At 44.0% G+C, this 22,646-nt stretch overlaps 1 protein-coding gene across 2 annotated transcripts in view; it reads right to left on the bottom strand.

The window, feature by feature from the left end:
* LOC144495903 (cytosolic non-specific dipeptidase-like) overlaps positions 1-17,921 on the bottom strand; it is a 48,453-nt gene extending 30,532 nt beyond the window's left edge. Inside the window, exons 1-2 of one of the 2 annotated variants that reach the window (XM_078216698.1) lie at positions 17,709-17,921; positions 878-967 (exon numbers count right to left, since the gene is read on the bottom strand). In XM_078216698.1, coding sequence (XP_078072824.1) covers positions 878-937 — 60 coding nt within the window. In that variant the 5' untranslated portion in view covers positions 938-967; positions 17,709-17,921. Of the gene's footprint in view, positions 1-877; positions 968-6,199; positions 6,330-17,708 lie in introns of those variants that run through there. The other variant, XM_078216699.1, reaches the window with a different exon arrangement.
* Positions 17,922-22,646: the final 4,725 nt, after the last annotated feature.

Genomic DNA, 22,646 nt, shown 5'->3' with positions numbered 1-22,646 from the left:
GGGGTGAGGGGGATCACCCTGCCTGATATCTGTAGAGTGGAGGGGGGGGAGTGGATCTCTCTGCCGGAGATTGGTGGGGGGGGGAAGGGGGAGGGGTCCGAGATGGCTGGCAGGGGGGGGGGGGGAGGTGGGGATTAAGGGGGTCAGTAATGTTGTGGGGGGTGGGGCAATGTCTGTGGGGTCCAGGGGGGGAGGCATTACCCGCCCAGGAGGGTAATGGCAGGGAAGCATTATTCGATCATTTTTATTTGTGCATGCGCAGTTGGAGGCGCCGATTGGAGCTGCAGGATTTTGGGTGCATTAAGCCCCGCCCACAGGCTGGTGCAGCGCGATTCAGAATCGCTGATATTTTTTCAGGCAGAGTGTGTATGGGGGTGTCTGACAACGGTTCTAAGAGTCAGATCTGAAACACTCCCAGTTTCAAGTCCGCCCAGTACTTAGAATCAAAATGGTAAAATAGGGCACTAGATTTACCCTTCTGCGCTGTGCTCCCAATCACAGATGGTCTTCTCATTTAGAAGTAACTTTGAACTATGAACTGTACACTGCACGAGTGCCAAAAGTTTTTTTTTAATTAGAGTACTGAGGAGCTGCCTGTTCTACAATCGTATGGAAGTAGTGAGCTTATACTGGCTGACATAGAATTACTAGACTCCTCAAAAAGGACAAAGATTTCTCTATTAAACTGCACAAACATTAAACACTGTCTGGCCAGTGCACTCCCAATAATAACTCACAATCAACTGATCAAATGTTCAACTCCAACACCATAACATTCTTTTTACCCCAGATCATTAATGCTGAGTTATTTTAAATACTACTGTAAAAAGTGTTTGCAGAAATGTTAAAAAAGCAGTAACAGTAAAAATAAACTTACTTTGATGTACAACTCCTGATTGTCATCGATGTGCTTGAAAAGTTTGGGAAGGTATGACATCGCTCTGGTTAGCAGACTGCAGCTGGAGCTCTGAAAGGAGAATTGTGCTGAGTAATGCCAGCATCTTCCTGTTTATAAAGGCTGAGAAAACATGAAGCTCCACCCACTCAAAATTGAAACCGCTGCACAATATCAAATTAAGACATGTCGTAATTGAGCTAACTAACCCTTTTGTCACTTTTTTCAAAAAAGACAACAAGGTAGAAAGGTGACAGCAATATGAAACCTTCCTTTTATAGAACAGAGGCAGGGTTCATGCAAGCTTCTATTAACCACCTTTTTATCAATGCTTCATTCTGACTCCAGACCTCCAGAATGTATCAACATCTGCTGAGGATAGCCTTCCCCTATCAACAATAATTTACTTCTCCCCTTGACTGTGCAGGAGCATGGCTGTAAACAAAGGTAGGCAGCTGCAATGAAAGATGAAACTGCAAAGCACAATTCTGTTCTATTCCCACATATCAAACGTGTTATACATAGAACAGTGCAGCACAGTACAGGCCGTTCGGCCCTCGATGTTGTGCCGAGCTTTGTCCGAAACTAAGATCAAGCTATCCCACTCCCTATCATTCTGGTGTGCTCCATGTGCCTATCCAATAACTGCTTGAAAGTTCCTAAAGTGTCCGACTCCACTATCACAGCAGGCAGTCCATTCCACACCCCAACCACTCTCTGAGTAAAGAACCTACCTCGGACATCCCTCCTATATCTCCCATCATGAACCTTATAGTTTTGCCCCCTAGTAACAGCTACATCCACCCGAGGAAATAGTCTCTGAACGTCCACTCTCTATCCCCCTCATCATCTTATAAACCTCTATTAAGTCGGCTCTCAACCTCCTCCACTCTAAAGAGAAAAGCTCCAGCTCCCTCAACCTTTCCTCATAAGACCTACCCTCCAAACCAGGCAGTATCCTGGTAAATCTCCTTTGCACTCTTTCCAGTGCTTCCACATCCTTCTTATAGTGAAGTGACCAGAACTGCACATAATATTCCAAACGTGGTCCCACCAAGGTCCTGTACAGTTGCAGCATAACCCCACGGCTCTTAAACTCAAACCCCCTGTTAATAAACGCTAACACACTATAGACCTTTTTCACGGCTCTCTCCACCTGAGTGGCAACTTTCAGAGACCTGTGGATATGAACCCAAAGATCTCCCTGTTCCTCCACATTCCTCAGAACCCTACCGTTGACCCTGTAATCTGCATTCAAATTTGTCCTAGCAAAATGAATCACCTCGCACTTCAGGTTTTAACTCCATCTGCCATTTTTCGGCCCAGCCCTGCATCCTATCAATGTCTCTTTGCAGCCTACAACAGCCCTCCACCTCATCCACTACTCCACCAATCTTGGTGTCATCAGCAAATTTACTGACCCACCCTTCAGCCCCCTCCTCCAAGTCATTGATAAAAATCACAAAAAGCAGAGGACCCAGCACTGATCCCTGTGGTACACCGCTGGTCTCCAGTCTGAAAATTTTCCATCCACCACCACCACCCTCTTTCTTCTATGAGATAGCCAGTTACTTATCCAATCGGCCAAATTTCCCTCTATCCCACACCTCCTTACTTTCTTCATGAGCCTACCATGGGGGACCTTATCAAATGCCTTACTAAAATCCATGTATATGACATCAACTGCTCTACCTTCATTTACACACTTAGTTACCTCCTCAAAGGATTCAATCAAATTTGTGAGGCAAGACTTACCCTTCACGAATCCGTGCTGACTATCCCGGATTAAGCTGCATCTTTCCAAATGCAGTAAGAAGTTTAACAACACCAGGCCAAAGCCCAACAGGTTCACCCGGTAGCAAAAGCCACAAGCTTTCGGAGCCTTAAGCCCCTTCTAAGAAGTTTAACAACACATGGCTTCAACAACACGTGGCCGAAAGCTTGTGGTTTTTGCCACCAAACAAATCTGCTGGACTCCAACCTGGTGCTGCCAAACTTCCCACTGTGTTTACCCCAGTCCAACGAATTTTATTCTATTTTTTTTATACATAGAAACTAGAAGCAGGGGGTGGCCATTCGGCCCTTCGAGCCTGCTTCACCAATCATTTTGATCATGGCGGATCATCAAATTCAATATCCTGATCCACCCCTCCCCCTTCGCCCCATATCCTTTGTTCCGTTTAGCCCCAAGAGCTTTATCTAATTTATTCTTGAAAATCAGACAACGTTCTGGCCTCAACTACATTCTGCGGTAGTGAATTCTACACATTCACCACCCTCTGGGTGAAGAAATTTCTCCTCACCTCAGTTCTAAAAGATTTACCCCTTATACTCAAACTATGACCCCTAGTTCTGGACTCCCCCATCATTGGGAGCATTCTTTCTGACCCTGTCTAACCCTGTTAGAATTTTATATCTTTCTATGAGATCCCCTCTCACTCTACTAAACTCCAGAATGTTGTTCTTGAAGATTAACAGTCTTCACTTATTAGTTATGCGCAGATTAGAATCACACTAACCACTGAAGTTACCAAAGGGCAGAGGAAATTCACCACCGTAAGTAACACAGGGAAGGGACGAATTCTCTGGAAAGGGACGAACGAATTCTCTACCATTTGATGCAAGCTATGGAGTATAAAAGTAAAGGGAGGTGGGGGAAAAGTGGTTTTAAATAGCACTGGAGAGCGAGTGAATCCACATTGCTTTCACACTTCTCAGAATATAGGTGCTTCTGTTTCCAAATGCAGGCCAAAAATATACGAGTGGTTTCTGATTTGCACGTATTTGGAGACCTGGCATAAATTATGCTCGTTTCAAACTCTATTTGCATATCAGCTCTTTGAAAGTGGAAGGGCATGTTAGTAGGTTGGTGAAAAAGCCATATGGGACCCTTGTCTTTACCAATCAAGGCACAGATTACAAAAGCAGGGAGATCATGTTGGAGTTGTATAGAATTTTGGTGAGGCCACAGCTGGAGCAGTGTGCAGTTCTAGTCGCCACATTATAGGAAGGATGTGATTGCACTGGAGGGGGTACAGAGGAGATTCACCAGAATGCAGCCTAGGATGGAACATTTAAGTTATAAGAGAGGTTGGGTAGACTTGGGTTGTTTTCATTGGAGGAGAGAAGACTTAGGGGGCGACCTGATCAAGGTGTACAAGATTATGACGGACATGGACAGAGTGGATAAGGGGCAGCTGTTCCCCTTAGTTGAAAGGTCAGTCACGAGGGGATGTAGGTTCAAGGTGAGCAGCAGGAGGTTTAGGGGGATGTGAGGAAAAACCTTTTTACTCAGAGGCTGATGACGGTCTGGAATGTGCTGGAGGGTGGTAGAGGCGGGTTGCCTCACATCCTTTAAAAAGTACCAGAATGAGCACTTGGCACATCATAACATTCAGGGCTATGGGCCAACTGCTGGCAGATGGGATTAGGTGGGAGTTCAAGTGTTTCTAATGTGTTGGTGCAGACTCGATGGGCCAAAGGGCCTCTTCTGCACTGTGAGATTCTATAAATCTGCCATGAACCAGCATAATTGGACAGGGTTTCGTAAAGCAAATTGTTTTAAAAAATATTCCTTGATATATTTAAGAGACAAGTTGGTGCTATTTGATTCACCCAGCTGAAATGGGCTTATCACAAAAAACAAGCATTTTAAAAATCAGTGTTTAGTCCACTACCTGTTACAATTTAAAATACATAATGACTTATGCTAGCAACATTGGTATACTGCTATCAGTTTCTTCACAAGTTAAAATAAACTTATATTCAAAGTTTTAATGCTAATATACTAAAAACAGCTTAATTTTAAAAGCTTCATTGAAGCTCACAACCAGAGTAATTAGTGCCACCTCCCAGTGGTGATTAATTTAATCAGGAGAACAATGTTGAGTGGGTCCAGCTTCTAGAGCAAAATGTCATGGAAACTCGATTTGAGCTGAACTTGTGCTCATCTCTTTTATTCCCTTCCTCAACCTGCCTTGGTGTGGTCTACAGGTTGCATTCCAACCTGATGCCACCCACGTTCTGCACTCCACTATGCTGTTACTTAGTGGTGAAAGCCATTATCTTTTGCACTGCTTTTGTCGATAAACAATGCGATCGAATGCAAATCTCCAGCCCATGTTGTCTATGCATCAACAGTTGCAGTAGGAATAACAAACGCATTATTAATCTTTTCTGAGTCTTAGGAACTGCTACAAGATTCAGCAGCTCAGATTTAAGCAGGAGAATGTGGTGAAGTGGGGGCAGCTGGAAATATAAATGGGGAAAATGGGGGTCACAGCACCAGTAAAGTGTGAACACTGAAAGAAATTTGCCCAATCCTTATAGCAGCTCAACCCTTAAAACAGATTAAAGTTGATGTTAAGAAAGCCAGTTAGCACATAACCAACAAATCATTGTACACAAATGGGGTAATTTAGAAGCTAAAAAATGTTTGTAGAAATTAATTTGCAATCCTCCCCCCTCCCCTTCATATGCAGGGACATAGAAGATTTTCACCACAACCATTAAAAAATTACAAGCAAAGTAACTAAGTAACTACAAGCAAAGGAAACTAGAACTAGAGGGCACAGCCTCAAAATAAAGGGGACACAGTTTAGGACAGAGTTGAGGAGGAACTTCTTCTCTCAGAGGGTGGTGAATCTCTGGAATTCTTTGCCCACTGAAGTGGTGGAGGCTACCTCGTTGAATATGTTTAAATCACGGATTCCTGATCGGTAAGGGAATTAGGGGTTATAGGGATCAGGCGGGTAAGTGGAACTGATCCACTTCAGATCAGCCATGATCTTATTGAATGGCGGGGCAGGCTCAAGGGGCTAGATGGCCTACTCCTGCTCCTATTTCTTATGTTCTTATGTTCTTTTTTACACAAAGTTGCAAGATTCTTTTGTCCTTATCTTCACTCCTCTACAGTTGAACAATAAAAGTCCTTTATGTGGGACTGAATATCAATGCAATGGTTACAGATTTCAGATAAAATGGAGTTGTGGTAGGAAATAAGCAAGATAAGAGTATGAAATCAAGGTACATGCAAAAAATAACCTGGCAGTCTGCAAGAAAGTGGACTTTATACCCTTTGAACAATGGCTAATGAGCACTGATTATTTTTTTTAATTGACGGTTAAAAATTTAAGGCTAGTTATGCATTTATATATGTATTCTAACTCTCATCTACCAATTTTGGTGGCTTATACTATTAAATAATGCAAATTTTTAACAACCAGTAGTTCCAGATTTGCAGTTATTAATTAAGTCAGCAGAGTGGCAGCGTTGAGTGGCTCTGAAGCTGAGAAAACTTCTCACCAGTTGATATCAGTTTCGCTCAGATAGCAAAACAACACACTTGCGTCACATCGATGCTGAACACAAACTGTCATCCCTTGGCCTCTTGTGATCAGTCACTTTAAACCTGTCAGAACCACCTCTGTGATGACTGCAAGATACAAACCATGGGAACCAGTTAATAACTCAAGTGCTTTTCTGCAGCAAGCACCTTGCTGAAGAACCACCTTGGCAGCAGGCTTTCATCAAATGACAGAAACATATCACAAAGTTTGATAGAGGATCAGACACACACACAACCATGGTGTACAGTGTCAGATAAAAAAGAAATAGGAACTTCTTTAACCTGTGCTCTTTGGAGACAAGAGTAGGATGACATAGAGATGCAAATTTATCCACGGTTCAAAGGTAGCCAGGATAGCCTCTTAGTCATTGAATCCATACAGAACTATCAAATCATCCACAGGCTTCAGCTATGGCAGATTTACAGACCTCATCTGGAGAAGACATTGTAGCTACCAGGACAAAGTTGTTTTGGAAAGAATAAGAATCAACCTTCTCCCTTTCTAGTAAGTTGCAAATCTACTCATTGAAATGGTAGAGTTCGGCCAAAGTTGAACAGACAGAGGAACTGAAAGGGCGTTTAGCAGTTTAAAGTACATTTCATGCTCTGCAAAACTCCAAATCCCCACATTTACACAATAGTGCCTCATCACTATTCACTTAGCTAGTAATAAAAGTAGTAATTATGTTGATGGGATTCATTCTACACTAAACCAGGCAAACTGTTTATTTTATCTTTAAAGTGCTCATTTTGCTGCTATTGTTTCAGGGTGAACGCCATGTTGTGTAAAATAGTTTTGTGGAATCTTTAAAGTCATTTGAAAATGCATACTAGAGTTTGGTTTAAACAACTCCAGCTAAGCATAGCATTTCTGTCAACTCAGCTTCAGTAGAGAACTGGAATGAATAGGAATATATGGAGGGAATTCTCTGGCTGTTTACACCAGCAGGATTCTCTGGTCCCGCCAGCAGCACACTCCCTTATGTGGGTTTCAAAGTGGTGTGAGGTAACATCAATGGGAGATTCCATTGACAGCGGCGGAACCAGAGAAGCCCGCCGCCAGCGAGCAGCACGTCACCTCCCGCTGCAGAGAAATGCGGCTGGGAGGCCAGAGAATTCCCCCTATAAGAGACTATTCTGAGCCCACATTGTCCATCTGCAGGATCGGCGGCAGAGGCTCAAGATCCGGTGAAACCCTGAAACCGCTAATCTCACCGGTGACAGAATCAGGTTCACGGTCATAAATGGGTGAGAACCTGATTTACATTCATTGAAATAAATTTAAATATAGTTAACCACCCCCCTCATCAGATCTGGCCCCCAACTAAATTTTCATGCCTCGGGTGATGTGACGTCACATCGGCGGGGTTTACAGCAGGTTCCCCCAGATGTGAACCTGTCGGCGGGTGGGAGATCTCTCTGGGAACAGTAAGTTGAGTATAGCCTCCAGGGGAGAGGGACATGGCCAAGCAGGTTAGAACCTGTGGCAGGGACAGCAGACCCTAGTGGGAGCCTCACATGCAGGGACTCATTTATTTGTGGCGGTGGGGGACAGCAGACGTGGGAGCGTTGGAGACGCTGGCAATGTTTGGGGGGAAGGGGGCCAATACTGGCAATATAGGGGGCTGATGGGGGGAGGCAATGCTGGTAATGACTGTTTGGGGGGAGGGAGGGGGTGGGGAGACCATACCTAAAGTGCCATAAAATCTGGAGAGAAAACCTGCCTGTTTCTCTAGTGCTCAAATGCCTGATTAAAATTGGATCTTTGATACACACCCAGATAACCAAACAGTATAAACATTGTGGGGCCAGTGTTTGTCACAACAAGGCATCTTATTTGGTAGGTTTTTTTTAAAAAGCTCATCCTTTGGCACAAAAATGCTCCATGAGACAAACTGCTGGAACCGTGAGCTGGCAACAAGGTCAGTGGGTTATCATCATAGAAATCATAGAAACCCTACAGCACAGAAAGAGGCCATTCGGCCCATCGAGTCTGCACCGACCACAATCCCACCCAGGCCCTACCCCTATATCCCTACATATTTTACCCGCTAATCCCTCTAATCTACGCATCCCAGGACACTAAGGGGCAATATTTAGCATGGCCAATCAACCTAACCCGCACATCTTTGGACTGTGGGAGGAAACCGGAGCACCCGGAGGAAACCCACGCAGACACGAGGAGAATGTGCAAACTCCACACAGACAGTGACCCAAGCCAGGAATCGAACCCAGGTCCCTGGAGCTGTGAAGCAGCAGTGCTAACCACTGTGCTACCGTGCCGCCCATCAAAGGAAAGGTCATCTGGGACCATTATGAAAGACAGGGATTTACGAACATGAGAAACTGGACTGGCAGAAGCAGAAATTAGGTGAATTTGAATCAGATGAGATACATAAAAAGAAAGAAGAAAAAGTTGGACTGAGAGAGAAAGAGAGACAGGTAGGGGAAAATAGGTCTATTTTAAATTTCAAAATTCTCTGGAAACAATGTACTACTTGCAGAAATGAGCTTCTACATGAACTATTCCTTTCTGGGCCAGAGAGGTTAATGATGAGCTCCATTTTTGCACGGCTCATAGCAGAGTGGTGGAAATTATCCAACATTTTGTAGCGATTTGTAACTGAAGAAGGGAAAGGGTTAATTTATTTTTGTACCTAAAAGGTTGAACTTTGAACCTGGAATGTATCACAAACATAACCCTTCCTTATGGCTAGTCTCCCCTTTGTTTATATTGCTCCTGGTAGTAGTATAAGCCATTTGCTCTTGGTTTCATCTTTTACTTTTAGTAGTATAAGCCATTTGTTCATGGTTCCCTCGCTTGTTTATATCATTCTGATAAAACAGACAGTTAAATATAAATGTTGGGTTGTAAGTCTCACTTTTCCCGTAGGCTTGTGTATGATTTAAACAAAGGAAGCAGCTACCAAATGGTAGAGTGCGAGAATAGCCTTTTGAAGGAGGACTCCCACTGGGACAGCTGCAATTGCACACAGTCACTTCAAAGGAAAAGCTGCGGGAAGAGCGGGGGACCACAGGTTGCATCTTGACTACAACTACCAGGAGAATTGTGCTTTATGACCCAAGGATACCAGATAGTCTCTAACCATAAACCAGAGTGTATCAGAAGCTGTTAAAGGAACTATAATTTATGATCAAGGACTGTTAATTGGACTTTGCTTCATGACTTGTATTGGGAACCCTGATGTATAAATGTCCACGCTTCTTGTGTTCAGAGAGAACTTTGGCTTCCGCCTTCAAGGGGTCAAGTTCTCCCGCAAGCTTGTGAGAATAAAGCCTGACTGTATTTTGACTCAAACTAGCCTCAGAGGTATTTTTACCTACTTCATTTGGTGCCGAAACCCGGGAGACACCCCGGGATCTGTTTGCGGGCTCAGGTTGAATGGCCACAACCTGGGTACTGGAATAGAGTTCTGAACCTAATAGGGTGAGTCGAACTACAGTGGGCTGATCATATGTGATGAGAGAGTGTGAGAGTGAAAGACGTCTGAACTGAACATATACGGACAAGGAGGCATTTGTCTTTAATACTCAAGTGGGTATAAAGACTGGAGAAAAGTTGCCTGAGTTGTGATGTTCAGACGTGAGTGAGAAAGAAACTGTGTGAAAGAGAAACTGTCTAAGTGATCACTGGAGTAGAAGTAAGCTTAATGGTGTAAGCTTAATAGTGTAAGCGGTGGTACGGAGGGATTTGATCACCCCTGACAGGTAACACCGGACTCTGATAAGAGCGACCTAGGAGTGGGAGAGTGAGAGAATAGAAGGCTCCAGGTGGTGAGTATTAAACTTATCTGTATTATGGCGGGATCACAAAGACAGTGGGGACCTCCGGAATCCCTGATAAATGAGTGTATGACTAAGAGGAACAAATTCATTAAACAGATGAGAAAAGGGGGGGTGGAACTTATCCTGCCCTCTGGGCCAACAACATAAGTAGCTGGGTAAAGAAAAGAGAAACATGACAAAGAAAATAGGAGCATTGTTAATACATCAGTTAGCTGGACTAATTGAGCAAATAGTCACCTCTACTAAGAAGTGGAGTGAGGATAAAGAAAGGATTAAGGAGTTAGAATGCAGAGTAAGGGAGCTGGAGAAACAAAACCAAGTATTAGAAGAAAAGCTATGGAGAGGGGAAACCGTTCCTCTACCTCCTTTTGAGTCCACACAACAGGGACTAAACGCTCTTCCAGAGGAATGGGAAGCGCTAGAACACAACTTAGTGCTAGTAACCCAAGGGGGAACAGATGCGCAGCCAAAAGTAAATTATGAACCATTCACCCCAGTGAGAGGCAGCAGATAATGGCTTCCCTGGGTAAATTACAACCTAGAAGCGCAAACACTAAATTCTGGGAAGAATTAGACACAATCTGGGTAGGACACCAATTACACCTGAGAGACGTACACCAGCTGGTAAGGGCAGCCTGTCCAGCGGGTAAGTGGAGGTAGGTAGCAGGTAGACCCGCCGCTCCTCCAGCACAGGGTTATAGTGGGGGACGGTGGACACATGTAGTCGACCTAACATCAGAGATAGATGCCCAACAGACACCCTTCGCCCAGTTTAAGGTAGAAATTCTGAGAGTCTACTAACTGGAGCAGAATGACCACAACGAAACAATTAAAAGGAGAAGGAGCTTCTGAATGTGGGGGATGGTTGTTCCAGGTATATCAGGAGTGCTCCGGACAAGGAAACCCAGGTAGAGGAGATCGAGCGTTCATCCAGGCTTTTAAGGACAAATTCTTTAGTGTTCACCAAAAAATCCTTAAAATGGGAATTCTCAGTACCCCGAACTATGATGAGTTGGTAGAATGGGCTAACGGCATACCTGGAGGTGGATAGGAGAGATCTTAGTTTTTGTATTTCAGTGTGTTTGTGTGATCTGGTTTCTAGTCAAATGTAGGTGGTTGTTGTTGGATTAAATTGAGAGCCGGAATTGTTGAAGCCTTTGTTTGTTCTTGTGGAGTGTTTATTGCGGGTAATAAATGACTTTAGTTTAGCCTCAGGAGAGCTGGGGAGGTGTTAAGACTGTTAAAGATTAAAGTGATAAGATTTCTTGCATTTACTTCTGTTTTGAGTTTCAATTACAGTTTGGAAGAAAGAAGAATAAAAGTGACTGTCTTAATCCAAATTCTGTATTCTTTTAAATGTTTTACTTACATCTCAGTTTAAGATGTTAAGTTTGAATGAATGTTGGAAGCTTCCATGTGTGTGTCTAAGTGTGTTTACAAAGTTGTTTGCTTTGTTGTGATTTTACAACAATGGGTTTGATACAGAGTTTGAATAAAATTAGGAAGTAAATTGAAATTTCAAAATCAAAGTACATAAATTGAAGTTGGAAATAGCCAATTTGAATTTTGATTAAACCTGTGTTTGAACTTTGTTAGGAAAGGATTTAAACCTTGGAGGGAACCGTGTGCTCTCTCCTTTGTTTTGAAGTGAAGATTATGAGAGAGTTAGTTGAGAAATTGAGAGACGAAATTAAGTAATTTTATGGAAAAGTAGATAAACAAGAACAAAAGAATGAGGTAAATGTACTGTCTATGAGTCAGTTTAAAATATTTTAAGTTAGTGAAATGAATCGTAATTCTGCTTATTTCAAGTTCCAGCATGAGATTAATCAATTAAATCTTAGTTGCCAATGCAAATTGCCTTTACGAATGTCTGATAGTTTCATATTCTGTAACCTGGTTAAAATTATGTACTGCCGTTGGAATTTTATGTGCTATCTATTGTTCAAAGTTTGCCAAATATTGAGCACTGTCAAGCTTAAAATCTAGCCAGTTAAAATCAAACCAAAATGTTTCTGATTAATTAACTAGTATGTATTGTACCTACTTTGGTTTTGATTTGGCGCCTGTTGTTTTCCTCGAGTACGGGGGTGTTTGATCTGGAGCTCAGTTTAAAATTGGAAACGGCTTGAATTAAAAGGGTTTGGATATTACGGTTTTGCTGTGTAAAGTGGTATGATACAATTGCCACTTGATTATTTTTATTATACAGTATAGCACTGCTATATAGACCCGAGAATAAAATCAAATCGTGAAAAGCCTTCACCAATTTTGTATAATATAGTTATATATTATATGTTGTGTATTAATAAAACATAATTCTGTAGGAGCTTCCTGTTTTCCTCGCCATACAAATAAATAAATTAGAGATAATGTCGGGGTACATTATATAAAGATTGGAGCTGTATGGCACGTGATTTAATGGGGAATGCGATGTCTTTTGATGAGATTATATACAAATGAATGGATGTCCAACTGCAGCCAAAAAACCAGTGTAAAGTGTTATTTAATTCACACTAGGCTTCCTATGGAAGGGGGGTGTGTAGTTAACTGTATAATGTACTAGCTAAAGCCATACAGATATCAGGAAATTGTGGACAGAGATACTGCCCACTATACTGATGAGATTAAGAGTTACCACAAACCGGACAACCGGATTAACCCTGTATGAATTAATGACAGAATGGGCGATGATGTAGGTTCACTAAAAGATGAATTCAGGAGATATGTTTTGGAACTAAGCACCCAACTAAAAGGGACACGCAAATTGGTAAAAGACAATCCGGAACAAAGAGACACAGAGAGAGAGAGCTTGAAATGCTCCCTGACGGGCGGGAAGTTACGTCCTAGTAAAAGCACTACTTGAAACCTGGGTTCGCCCCTAAATGGAAGGGCCCTATGAGGTTAAAATTGTGTAGTGTGCTTAATTCACAGATATGTGAGACGGCTGACCTCCAAGCAAGCTGAACGGGTTCGCGGGCGGTGGCGCACGGGCGGTATAGCCTTTGGACCATTGTATAACGGTCGCGCGGGTTATTAGTGAAGTGATAGGATGATTTTCTTGCTGCTTCTCACGACCCTTGCCCTGCTAGTTACGGAGGGGAAGTATTGATGGAATTGTGTAGACTTGAGGATAGAGCATCGTAAGCATCTCTGTAACGATGGCTCTGTCTATTGTAACCTTCCGACACATGGAATAAGTCCCTGGGGGCTAACCCGTAGGGATCGCTGCTTGGGATTCCTTAACCATGCCATGTTGCCAACTCTGTTGGAGGGGCGAGGTGATTGGGGTCTCCCATGCAATGTAACGTGGTGTAATTGAAATTTAGGGTGTTTAGCCGAGGGACCGGGATGGACCTATACCCGGCATCAGCGGAGGGCTCGGCAGGATGTGTACATTAACACGAGATTTGGCCGATCCAAGCGATCATTGTACCAATCCTCTAAAATCCGACCCTATCGCATGAACACTTTCATGTATATGTCTCACTTGTATGTGTTGCAGTCAAAATTTTGAGCAAGTGCTGAGTCTGCTTACATATTCCCATGCACGAAGGAGGAGGGGGGGGGGGGGGGGGGGGGGGGGGAGAAGAAGAGTCCTTTATTCCCTATCCCTTTGTCAACTCCAGGAATGGTAGAGGGGATTTCAAATCAGAATGGAACCCAAGATGGGACAAGGAAAGTGACATTTAAAACCCCATCAGGCATGTTGTGAAAAACCAACAAGGGGGGGATCTATCTGCTTGGTAGGAAACGGAACCATACCTGTGGGCCTCAGCTACTGTACCCAGCAGGTTAATGTCACCAGTGGTGCCTGGGCTTTGGTGCAACAGATTACAGTCCGTTGCCCCATTGCTGATGTCCTGATCAGTCTCTCCTCTACTTATATGAGGGGCATGACTGCATATAATGGTACCTGTTGTGTCTGTGGAAACAATGCCTACCCATGGCTTCCTTGGGATTGGGTAGGATCGTGTTATGTAGCATATGTGGTACCCTATATTCACCATTAGTGAGACAGAACTGTTCTTTATGATAGCTTTCCCACTTTATGGGACAGCAAAAGCAACTCAGGAACTTATATATATGGCCTCGACCTTGGAGAGAATTGCGAAGGAAACTAGAGACGGGTTCGAGGAGATGAACACAGCCTTCTCTGAAGTATCAGCCGAGGTTGTAGCTATCCGGACTGCTGTTTTACAGAACCAATTGACACTTGATTATATGTTGGCTTTCCAGGGAGGAACATGCGCTATAATTGAATCCGAATGCTGCACGTATATCCCAGATGTTTCGGAAAATATAACTCATTTTGCAGATCATATCAAACGAGTAGCAAAGACAATACGGGATGAAGGGAGCCAATATCATAATTATAACCGTCCGGAATGGCTGGGGCAATGGTTCGGGTCATGGGGATCGTACCTGATGCACGGGTTAATTGTATTGTCATTGTTATCGCATGTTGTATTTGTGTGGCATTATTGAACGCTTGTTGTAAAACGGTAACAGCCCGGATTATGCCAAGTGCAAGTATGCAGGCAGAAAGGGCAGACTTCCTGACGAAGTGGGTCGGCCCATATGCTGGTAACATTTGGCTCTAAATTGGTCATGGGGTCATGTTTGCACTTGGCCTCTGACCAAAAGGGGGGATTGAAGAAGGGAAAGGGTTCATTCTTTTTTGTATTCAATGTATTTTGTACCTGGAATGTATCACAAACATAACCCTTCCTTATGGCTAGTCTCCCCTTTGTTTATATTGCTCCTGGTAGTAGTATAAGCCATTTGCTCTTGGTTTCATCTTTTACTTTTAGTAGTATAAGCCATTTGTTCATGGTTCCCTCGCTTGTTTATATCATTCTGATAAAACAGACAATTAAATATAAATGTTGGGTTATAAGTCTCACTTTTCCCGTAGGCTTGTGTATGATTTAAACAAAGGAAGCAGCTACCAAATGGTAGAGTACGAGAATGGCCGTTTGGAGGAGGACTCCCACTGGGACAGCTGCAATCGCACACAGTCACTTCAAAGAAAAGGCCGTGGGAAGAGCGGGGGGCCAGAGGTTGCATCTTGACTACAACTACCAGGAGAATTGTGCTTTATGACCCAAGGATACCAGATAGTCTCTAACCATAAACCAGAGTGTATCAGAAGCTGTTAAAGGAACTATAATTTATGATCAAGGACTGTTAACTGGACTTTGCTTCATGACTTGTATTGGGAACCCTGATGTATAAATGTCCACGCTTCTTGTGTTCAGAGAGAACTTTAACTTCCGCCTTCAAGGGGTCAAGTTCTCCCGCAAGCTTGTGAGAATAAAGCCTTACTGTATTTTGACTCAGACTAGCCTCAGAGGTATTTTTACCTACTTCAGTAACTGTGCACCTCTTTTTTGCCACAAGCTGCTGTTATTTAGACACTAATAGTGGCAGGGACATCAACCTCACTAGGATTTTCCCAGCAAGTTAGCGACCACCCATATGTATCCATCAGCCCTTCATTCTGTGAAGAACCAATGGTGACATGAGGCAACATTTTAAGCAGTGAACTGGAATGTGTTACTGGAATGTTTTGAGGATATAACGAGTGCAGTTGACAGAGGGGAACCAGTGGATGTGGTGTATTTAGATTTCCAGAAGGCATTCGATAAGGTGCCTCACAAAAGGTTGCTGCATAAGATAAAGGTACACGGAGTTGGGGGTAAAGTGTTAGCATGGATTGAGGATTGGCTATCTAACAGAAAGCAGAGAGTCGGAATAAATGGGTGCTTTTCCGGTTGGCAATCAGTGACTAGTGGCGTGCCGCAGGGATCGGTGCTGGGGCCTCAACTATTTACCATATACATCGACGATCTGGAGGAGGGGACCGAGTGTAGGGTAACAAAGTTTGCGGATGATACAAAGATGAGTGGGAAAGCAAATTGCGTGGAGGACACGGAGAGTCTGCAGAGAGATTTGGATAGGCTAAGTGAGTGGGCAAGGATCTGGCAGATGGAGTATAACGTTGGTAAGTGTGAGGTTATCCACTTTGGAAGGAATAATAGTAAAATGGACTATTATTTAAACGGTGAAAAATTACAACATGCTACTGTGCAGGGGGACCTGGGGGTCCTTGTGCATGAATCACACAAACTCAGTTTGCAGGTGCAGCAGGTGATCAAGAAGGCAAAGGGGATGGAGTATAAAAGCAGGGAGGTCATGCTGCAACTGTACAGGGTACTGGTGAGGCCGCACCTAGAGTACTGTGTACAATTTTTGTCCCCTTACTTAAGAAAGGATATATTGGCTTTGGAGGGGGTACAGAGAAGGTTCACCAGGTTGATTCCGCAGATGAGGGGGTTAGCTTATGAAGAGAAATTGAGTAGACTGGGCCTGTACTCATTGGAGTTTAGAAGGTTGAGGGGAGATCTTATAGAGACATATAAGATAATGAAGGGGCTAGACAGGGTAGAAGCAGCGAGGTTATTTCCACTTACAATGGAAACAAGAACTAGGGGGCATAGCCTCAAAATACGGGGGAGTCAATTTAGAACAGAGTCAAGGAGGAACTTCTTCTCCCAGAGGGTAGTGAATCTTTGGAATTCTCTGCCCAATGAAGCAGTAGAGGCTACCTCGTTAAATGTGTTTAAGTCACAGATAGATAGATTTTTAACCATTAGGGGAATTAAGGGTTATGGGGAGCGGGCGGGTAAGTGGAACTGAACCCACTATCAGATCAGCCATGATCTTACTGAATGGCGGAGCAGGCTTGAGGGGCTAGATGGCCTACTCCTGTCCTATTTCTTATGTTCTTATGTGTTGTCTAGTCAAAGCCACTGACCTTTGTGCTGCTATATCTTTATGCCACTATCGGCACTTTCTTTAGTCCTCATCGCAGCCATCAAGCCACGTCTTGTGATCTAAACAGCTTTTTCCCCAATCTCTCCTCTCTCACAGAGCTTCTACTTTGCTCCATCCCCGAGGGTCACTTAGATTCGAAATATTGGTCTTACTCTCTGGCCACAGATGCTATCAGACCTGCTGAGATTTTCCAGCATTTTTCTGTTTTTGTTTCAGATTCCAGCTTCTGCAACATTTTCTTTTATAAAATCCATCACTTTTCTCCCTCTCTTCAGCTCTGAATCACAATGACTCAAAAGGTTCTTCTCTACATTTATGTCACCAAACCTGCTGAGTTTATCCAGCACTTTGTTTTTCTATTTCGGAGTCAATGGCGGACTTGGATAAATACTTGACTATAAAAGAATTACAGGGCTATGGGAAAAGAGCAGTTGGGCTAATTGGATAGTATTACCAAGGAGCTGACACAGGCACGATGGGCCAAATGGTCTCCCTTTCTGGTGTATCATCCTATGACCACTAATTAATGATTAGTTAGCAGCTACATCAGCTTCGAGAGGTGGCATTTGTCTGTTTCCAAGTGCCTCTCCACCTTGGGCAGTGCAGAAATGATGAGCCATTCATTCCGAACATCACACACACACCCGACTTCTCCGCTCCCGGCCCAAAGCCGCCACGCCTGCAGTGGCTACAACTTTGTTTCGTTCTATGTGTCTGCGCGAAAGAATTGGGGGGAGATTAGACAGACTCTTAGATCTTGAGCATATCTTGGTGATCTGGCTCCATTCAGGCAGGAGGCTAGTGGCACCCAGCACTCACCTAACCTGAACGTTCCAAATTCGAACGCAGCCCGGATAGACAGAACGCCGGCAATGTTCCAAATTCGAACGCAGCCCGGATAGACAGAACGCCGGCAACGTTCCAAATTCGAACGCAGCCCGGAAAAACGGAACGCCGGCAATGTTTTAAATTCGAATGCAGCCCGGACAAACAGAATGCCGGCAACTTTCCAAAACTTCCGGAAACCGCGCTGACTGACAGCTGAAGAAAGCCACTCACCGCTCAGCAAATAGTAACAACTTGAGGGCCAACTTCCTGAGGGGACGTAGTTGGAAGGATGTTTTTTTCCTTGGATATTTATTACAGGGAGCAGGTGGGGAAGAAATGAGATCTTGCACATTCATTTTAAAAAAGAACATTACTCAGTTGAAAGGTATGTAAAGGGTTGGGAGAGAATAGTGCTCCATTGCCCAGCTAATTCTCATACTTCCACTTGTCTCTCTCCCATAGGAGCCCTGTCTGCTACTCTGCAGTTATCCGGCATCTGGAAGATTATCTCGTCACTAAACTATTGACCATTTCTCTTTCCATGCGAACACCTACCTACGCCAACGGATATTTCAAACAGTTTTTTTTTCTTTGGCGCTAACTGCTCCATTCCAAATAGCACTGTCATTACCACCTCCCCTGAAGAAACCTGCTTCTCCGCTCTTACTAAGCACTACCACGTCTTCAATTTCCCATTCATCTCCCAGATCCCGAGTGTTGTTGCCTCCAATCTTCCAAGTTCAGGATTGCATCAAATGTCTGTCCCTCCCACTGAAATTACCCAAATAAAGCCAAGAAATGCAAATACAAACCCACGTGAGCCATCGAAGTTCCCCAATGTAAAATTGGTAATAATAAAACCATAAGAAATAGGAAAAGGAGTAGGCTGTTCGACCCCTTGAGCCTGCTTTGCAATTCAGTAGGACCATGACTGATCCAACATCCTGCCCTTTCCCTGTAACCCTTGATTCCCTTACTGATCAAAAATCTATCTCAGTCTTAAATATACACGAGAATTCTGCCCCTCACCCCCCCAAACAGATCTCTGTGAAGGGGATCCAAAAACTCTCATCCCTCTGAGAGAAGAAGTTCCTCCTCATCTCAGTCTTAAATTGGCACTCCTTTATTCCGAGACTGTGCCCTCTGGTCCTAGACTCTCACACAAGGGAAAAGATCCTCTCAGCATTATCTTGTCGAATCCTATGTTTCAATGAGATCACCTAAATTCCAATGAGTGCAATCCCAATCTGCTTAACCTTTCCTCATATGACAATTCCTCCATACAGGGGATCATTCTAATGAACCTTCTCTGAACTGCCTCGAATGAAATAATATATTTCCTTAAATAAGGGGACCAAAACTGTTCTCAGTACTCCAGATGTGGTCTCAACTGTACCTTGTACAGTTGCAGCAAGACTTCACTATTTTTCTTCAAACCCCTTGAAATAACGGCCAACATTCCATTAGCCTTCCTGCTTCACCTGTGTGCTAGCTTTCTGTGTTTCGTGCACAAGTACCACCAAATCTCTTTGTGTTGCAGCTTTCTGTAGTTTTTCTCTATTTAAATAATACTCCAATCTTTTGTTCTCCCTTCCAAAATGAATACCTTCATGAACGGGATCTCGAGTCGCCTCTCACCATCCGCGGGAATGCCGGTGGAGGCTCAAGATCCAGCAAAACCTGGAAGTCGTGAATCTCACCGGCAAGATTGCAATTTCCAATTTTCCTCATGATAATGGGCGTGAACCTGATTTGAATAAATTTTAATATAATTAAACACTCTCCTCGCCATATCTTGAGCTGAAGAGTATTTACAAACCTTGCTGTCGTGATGCCAAGTCAGTGCGGTTTACAACAGATTCACCTAGCTTTCATGGGGATCCCCCCAGGGGCATAAAGATGAGTATAGCCCCCGGGGCAGAGGGACCTGGCCAGGCAGTGCCCGGGCCATGCTTTTTGGCAGTGCCAATGTGGCAATGTAAATCTGTGCCGGGGACAGTGCTGGGGTGGACCTTAATGGGAGCCTCATGGGGGAGGGGGATGACTGATTATTTGTGGTGGTGGGTAGGAGCGGATGTGGGAGCTGGGGATGCCAGTGATGGTTGCTTGGGCGGGGGGGGTTCGGGAGAAGGGGTCCAATGCCAGCGATATTCGGAGACAAGGAGTGAGGCGCCCGAATTGACTGTTTGGGAGGGACAGATGCCGGCTCTGATCGCGGAAGGGAGGGTTCGGTGAATGCCGGCTCTGATCACAAAAGGGGACAGATGCCAGCTTTGATTGTGGGGAGGCGTGCTGGGAACCCTGATACCTCCATTGTGTTGGGGGGGGGGGGCGGTTTTTTTGGTGTGATCAGGACACCGTTTAAACATGATCTCAGTGCAGCTGGGCTTTGTTGGCATTTAGGCCCTGCTCCTCTACATGACAACGTGAAGTACGCTCACCTGTCTTTTGTGACTGAGTGTCGTAAGATCTGGAGAGAAACACGCCCTTTTTCTCGCTGGAACCGACACTTTGCCTAATTCTGGTAAGATGGCGCACACCCGCCCCCCCAACATTTTCTCACATACTCCATTTCCCAACTTTTTGCCCACTCAATCTATCAGTATCTCTTTGTAAATTGTTTGTATCCCTCTCACAACTTGCTTTTCCACTTATTTTTGTGTCATCTGCAAATTTGGCGACAGTATTTGTTTCCTTCCTCCAAGTCAGTGATATATATTGTAAACAGTTGTGGTTCCAGCACTGCTCCCTGTGGAACCTCACTGGTTACAGGCCGCCAATCTGAGAAAGAATCCCTTCATAGAATCAATCATAGAAACCCTACAGTGCAGAAAGAGGCCATTCGGCCCATCGAGTCTGCACCAACCACAATCCCACCCAGGCCCTACCCCCATATCCCTACACATTTACCCGCTAATCCCTCTAACCTATGCATCTCAGGACACTAAGGGGCAATTTTAGCATGGTCAATCAACCTAACCTGCACATCTTTGGACTGTGGGAGGAAACCGGAGCACCCGGAGGAAACCCATGCAGACACGAGGAGAATGTGCAAACTCCACACAGACAGTGACCCAAGCCGGGAATCGAACCCAGGTCCCTGGAGCTGTGAAGCAGCAGTGCTAACCACTGTGCTACCGTGCTGCCCAACCACTGTGCTACTGTGCCGCCCTTATCCCCACTCACTATTTCCTGCCCATTAGCCAATTCTCTATACCATTATACTACCTGTAACATCATGGGCGCTTATCTTATGACTTTACCTTTAGTGCGGTCCCTTGTTAAATATCTTCTGGAAGTCCACATACAACACATCTACTAGTTCCCCTCTAACCACTCTGGTGCAACTTCCTCAAAAACACAAATAAATAAGTCAAACATGATTTCCCTTTCACGAAACCATGCTGACTTTGCTTGATTAAATTATGATTATCCAAATGTGCTGCTATTACTTCCTTAGTAATTGATTCCAACGTTTTTCCAACGATAGATTTCAGGCCAATTGGCCTATAGTTACCCGTTTTTTGCCTCCCTGCTTTTTGTGATCATAATTGGATAATTTGAATTCTCCCCAACCCATTCATCTCTATCTTTTGACAGTTCTATAGGTCAAAATCATTCTGCCTATTATTGTAAGATTGTGATCAAACTGCACATCGTGCATTAGGACAAATGCTTTCACATTCCAGAGCTGATGTTCATACTTACCTGAATGTTTAAATGGTTTTGCTTTCGAAGTTCAGAAGAGAATAATTTCCTTTAAATAACAAAACACAAGGTTGTGAAATGTCACAGTTAATAGCTGACTGCCTTGGCCAAATGAATTTATCCACCGAAAATACCAATCCATATTTCTATCAGAGCATTTGTTCACCACAAGTTTAGTGTTTGCGTGCTCATAAAGGATCTTTGTTGAACACAGAGCAAAATTCAGGTTTAGAAACAAAGTATGAAATGAGTAGGGAATGAAATTGCACCTCCAAGATTTCTTATTTAATGTTATTCCAATGTTATGTAGAATCTTGACGCTGGATTCAGGCTTAATTTACTCTTAAACACCAGCGTTTTTCCAAGTGAACCCGTTTACCAGTATAGAGAACTCCTTGTTATAGATTAGTTATATTTTGCTAACAGCACAAACCCTGTGCAAAGAGATTGAATGCATGCCAGTGAAATTTAATATCGTAGAATTCTGCATAACGTAGAAGTTGAGTGACTGCGTAAATTGTATCTCCAACCATTTCTCCTGGCACGGGCGCACAGCGGTTAGCGCTGCTGCCTCACAGCGCCCAGGATCCAGGTTCAATTCCAATCTTGGGTGACTGTGTGGAGTCTGCATGTTCTCCCCGTGTCTGTGTGGATTTACTCCGGGTGCTCTGGTTTCCTCCCACAGTCCAAAGATTTGATTAATTAGCCACACTAAATTGCCCCTTAGAGTCAGGGGGACTAGCATTACGGGGATAGGCCCTGGGTGGGATTGTTGTCAGTGCAGGCTCGATGGGCTGAACTGCTTCCTTCTGCACTATTGGGATTCTATGTCTGGCAGCGTGCAACAGCTTGGGAAAGGGTGCTTATGTGGGCATCTCCTGTAAGCAACAGAACTGGTAATACTTGAAATCACACAATCCTACTGGTTGATGTGATGCCCATTTTGAAAACTTGGATCAAGCAGATTCACTCAGCCAATTAGCACGGCACTCAACAAAGAATTAGGGCCAGATTCTCTGACCTCGCTTGCAGGTGAGATTCTCTAGCCCCGCAGCTGTGAATGGAGATTTTACTGAGTGTCATATTCTCCATTCTCACTGGTGCAAGACCAGAGATTTCAGGCCTAGGTATCCAGCTGTGAGTTAGGCCCTGCACCAGCGCTATTTAAAGGACCAGTGACCAAGTTGCAGTGAGGTACTATTAATGTGCTGCTGAGGTGAA

The sequence above is a fragment of the Mustelus asterias genome, chromosome 7 (genome assembly GCF_964213995.1).
Source record: "Mustelus asterias chromosome 7, sMusAst1.hap1.1, whole genome shotgun sequence".
NCBI classification, from domain to species: domain Eukaryota; kingdom Metazoa; phylum Chordata; class Chondrichthyes; order Carcharhiniformes; family Triakidae; genus Mustelus; species Mustelus asterias.
Note: the sequence above shows the minus strand (reverse complement) of the source record. Positions and strands in the feature narration are given on the sequence as shown.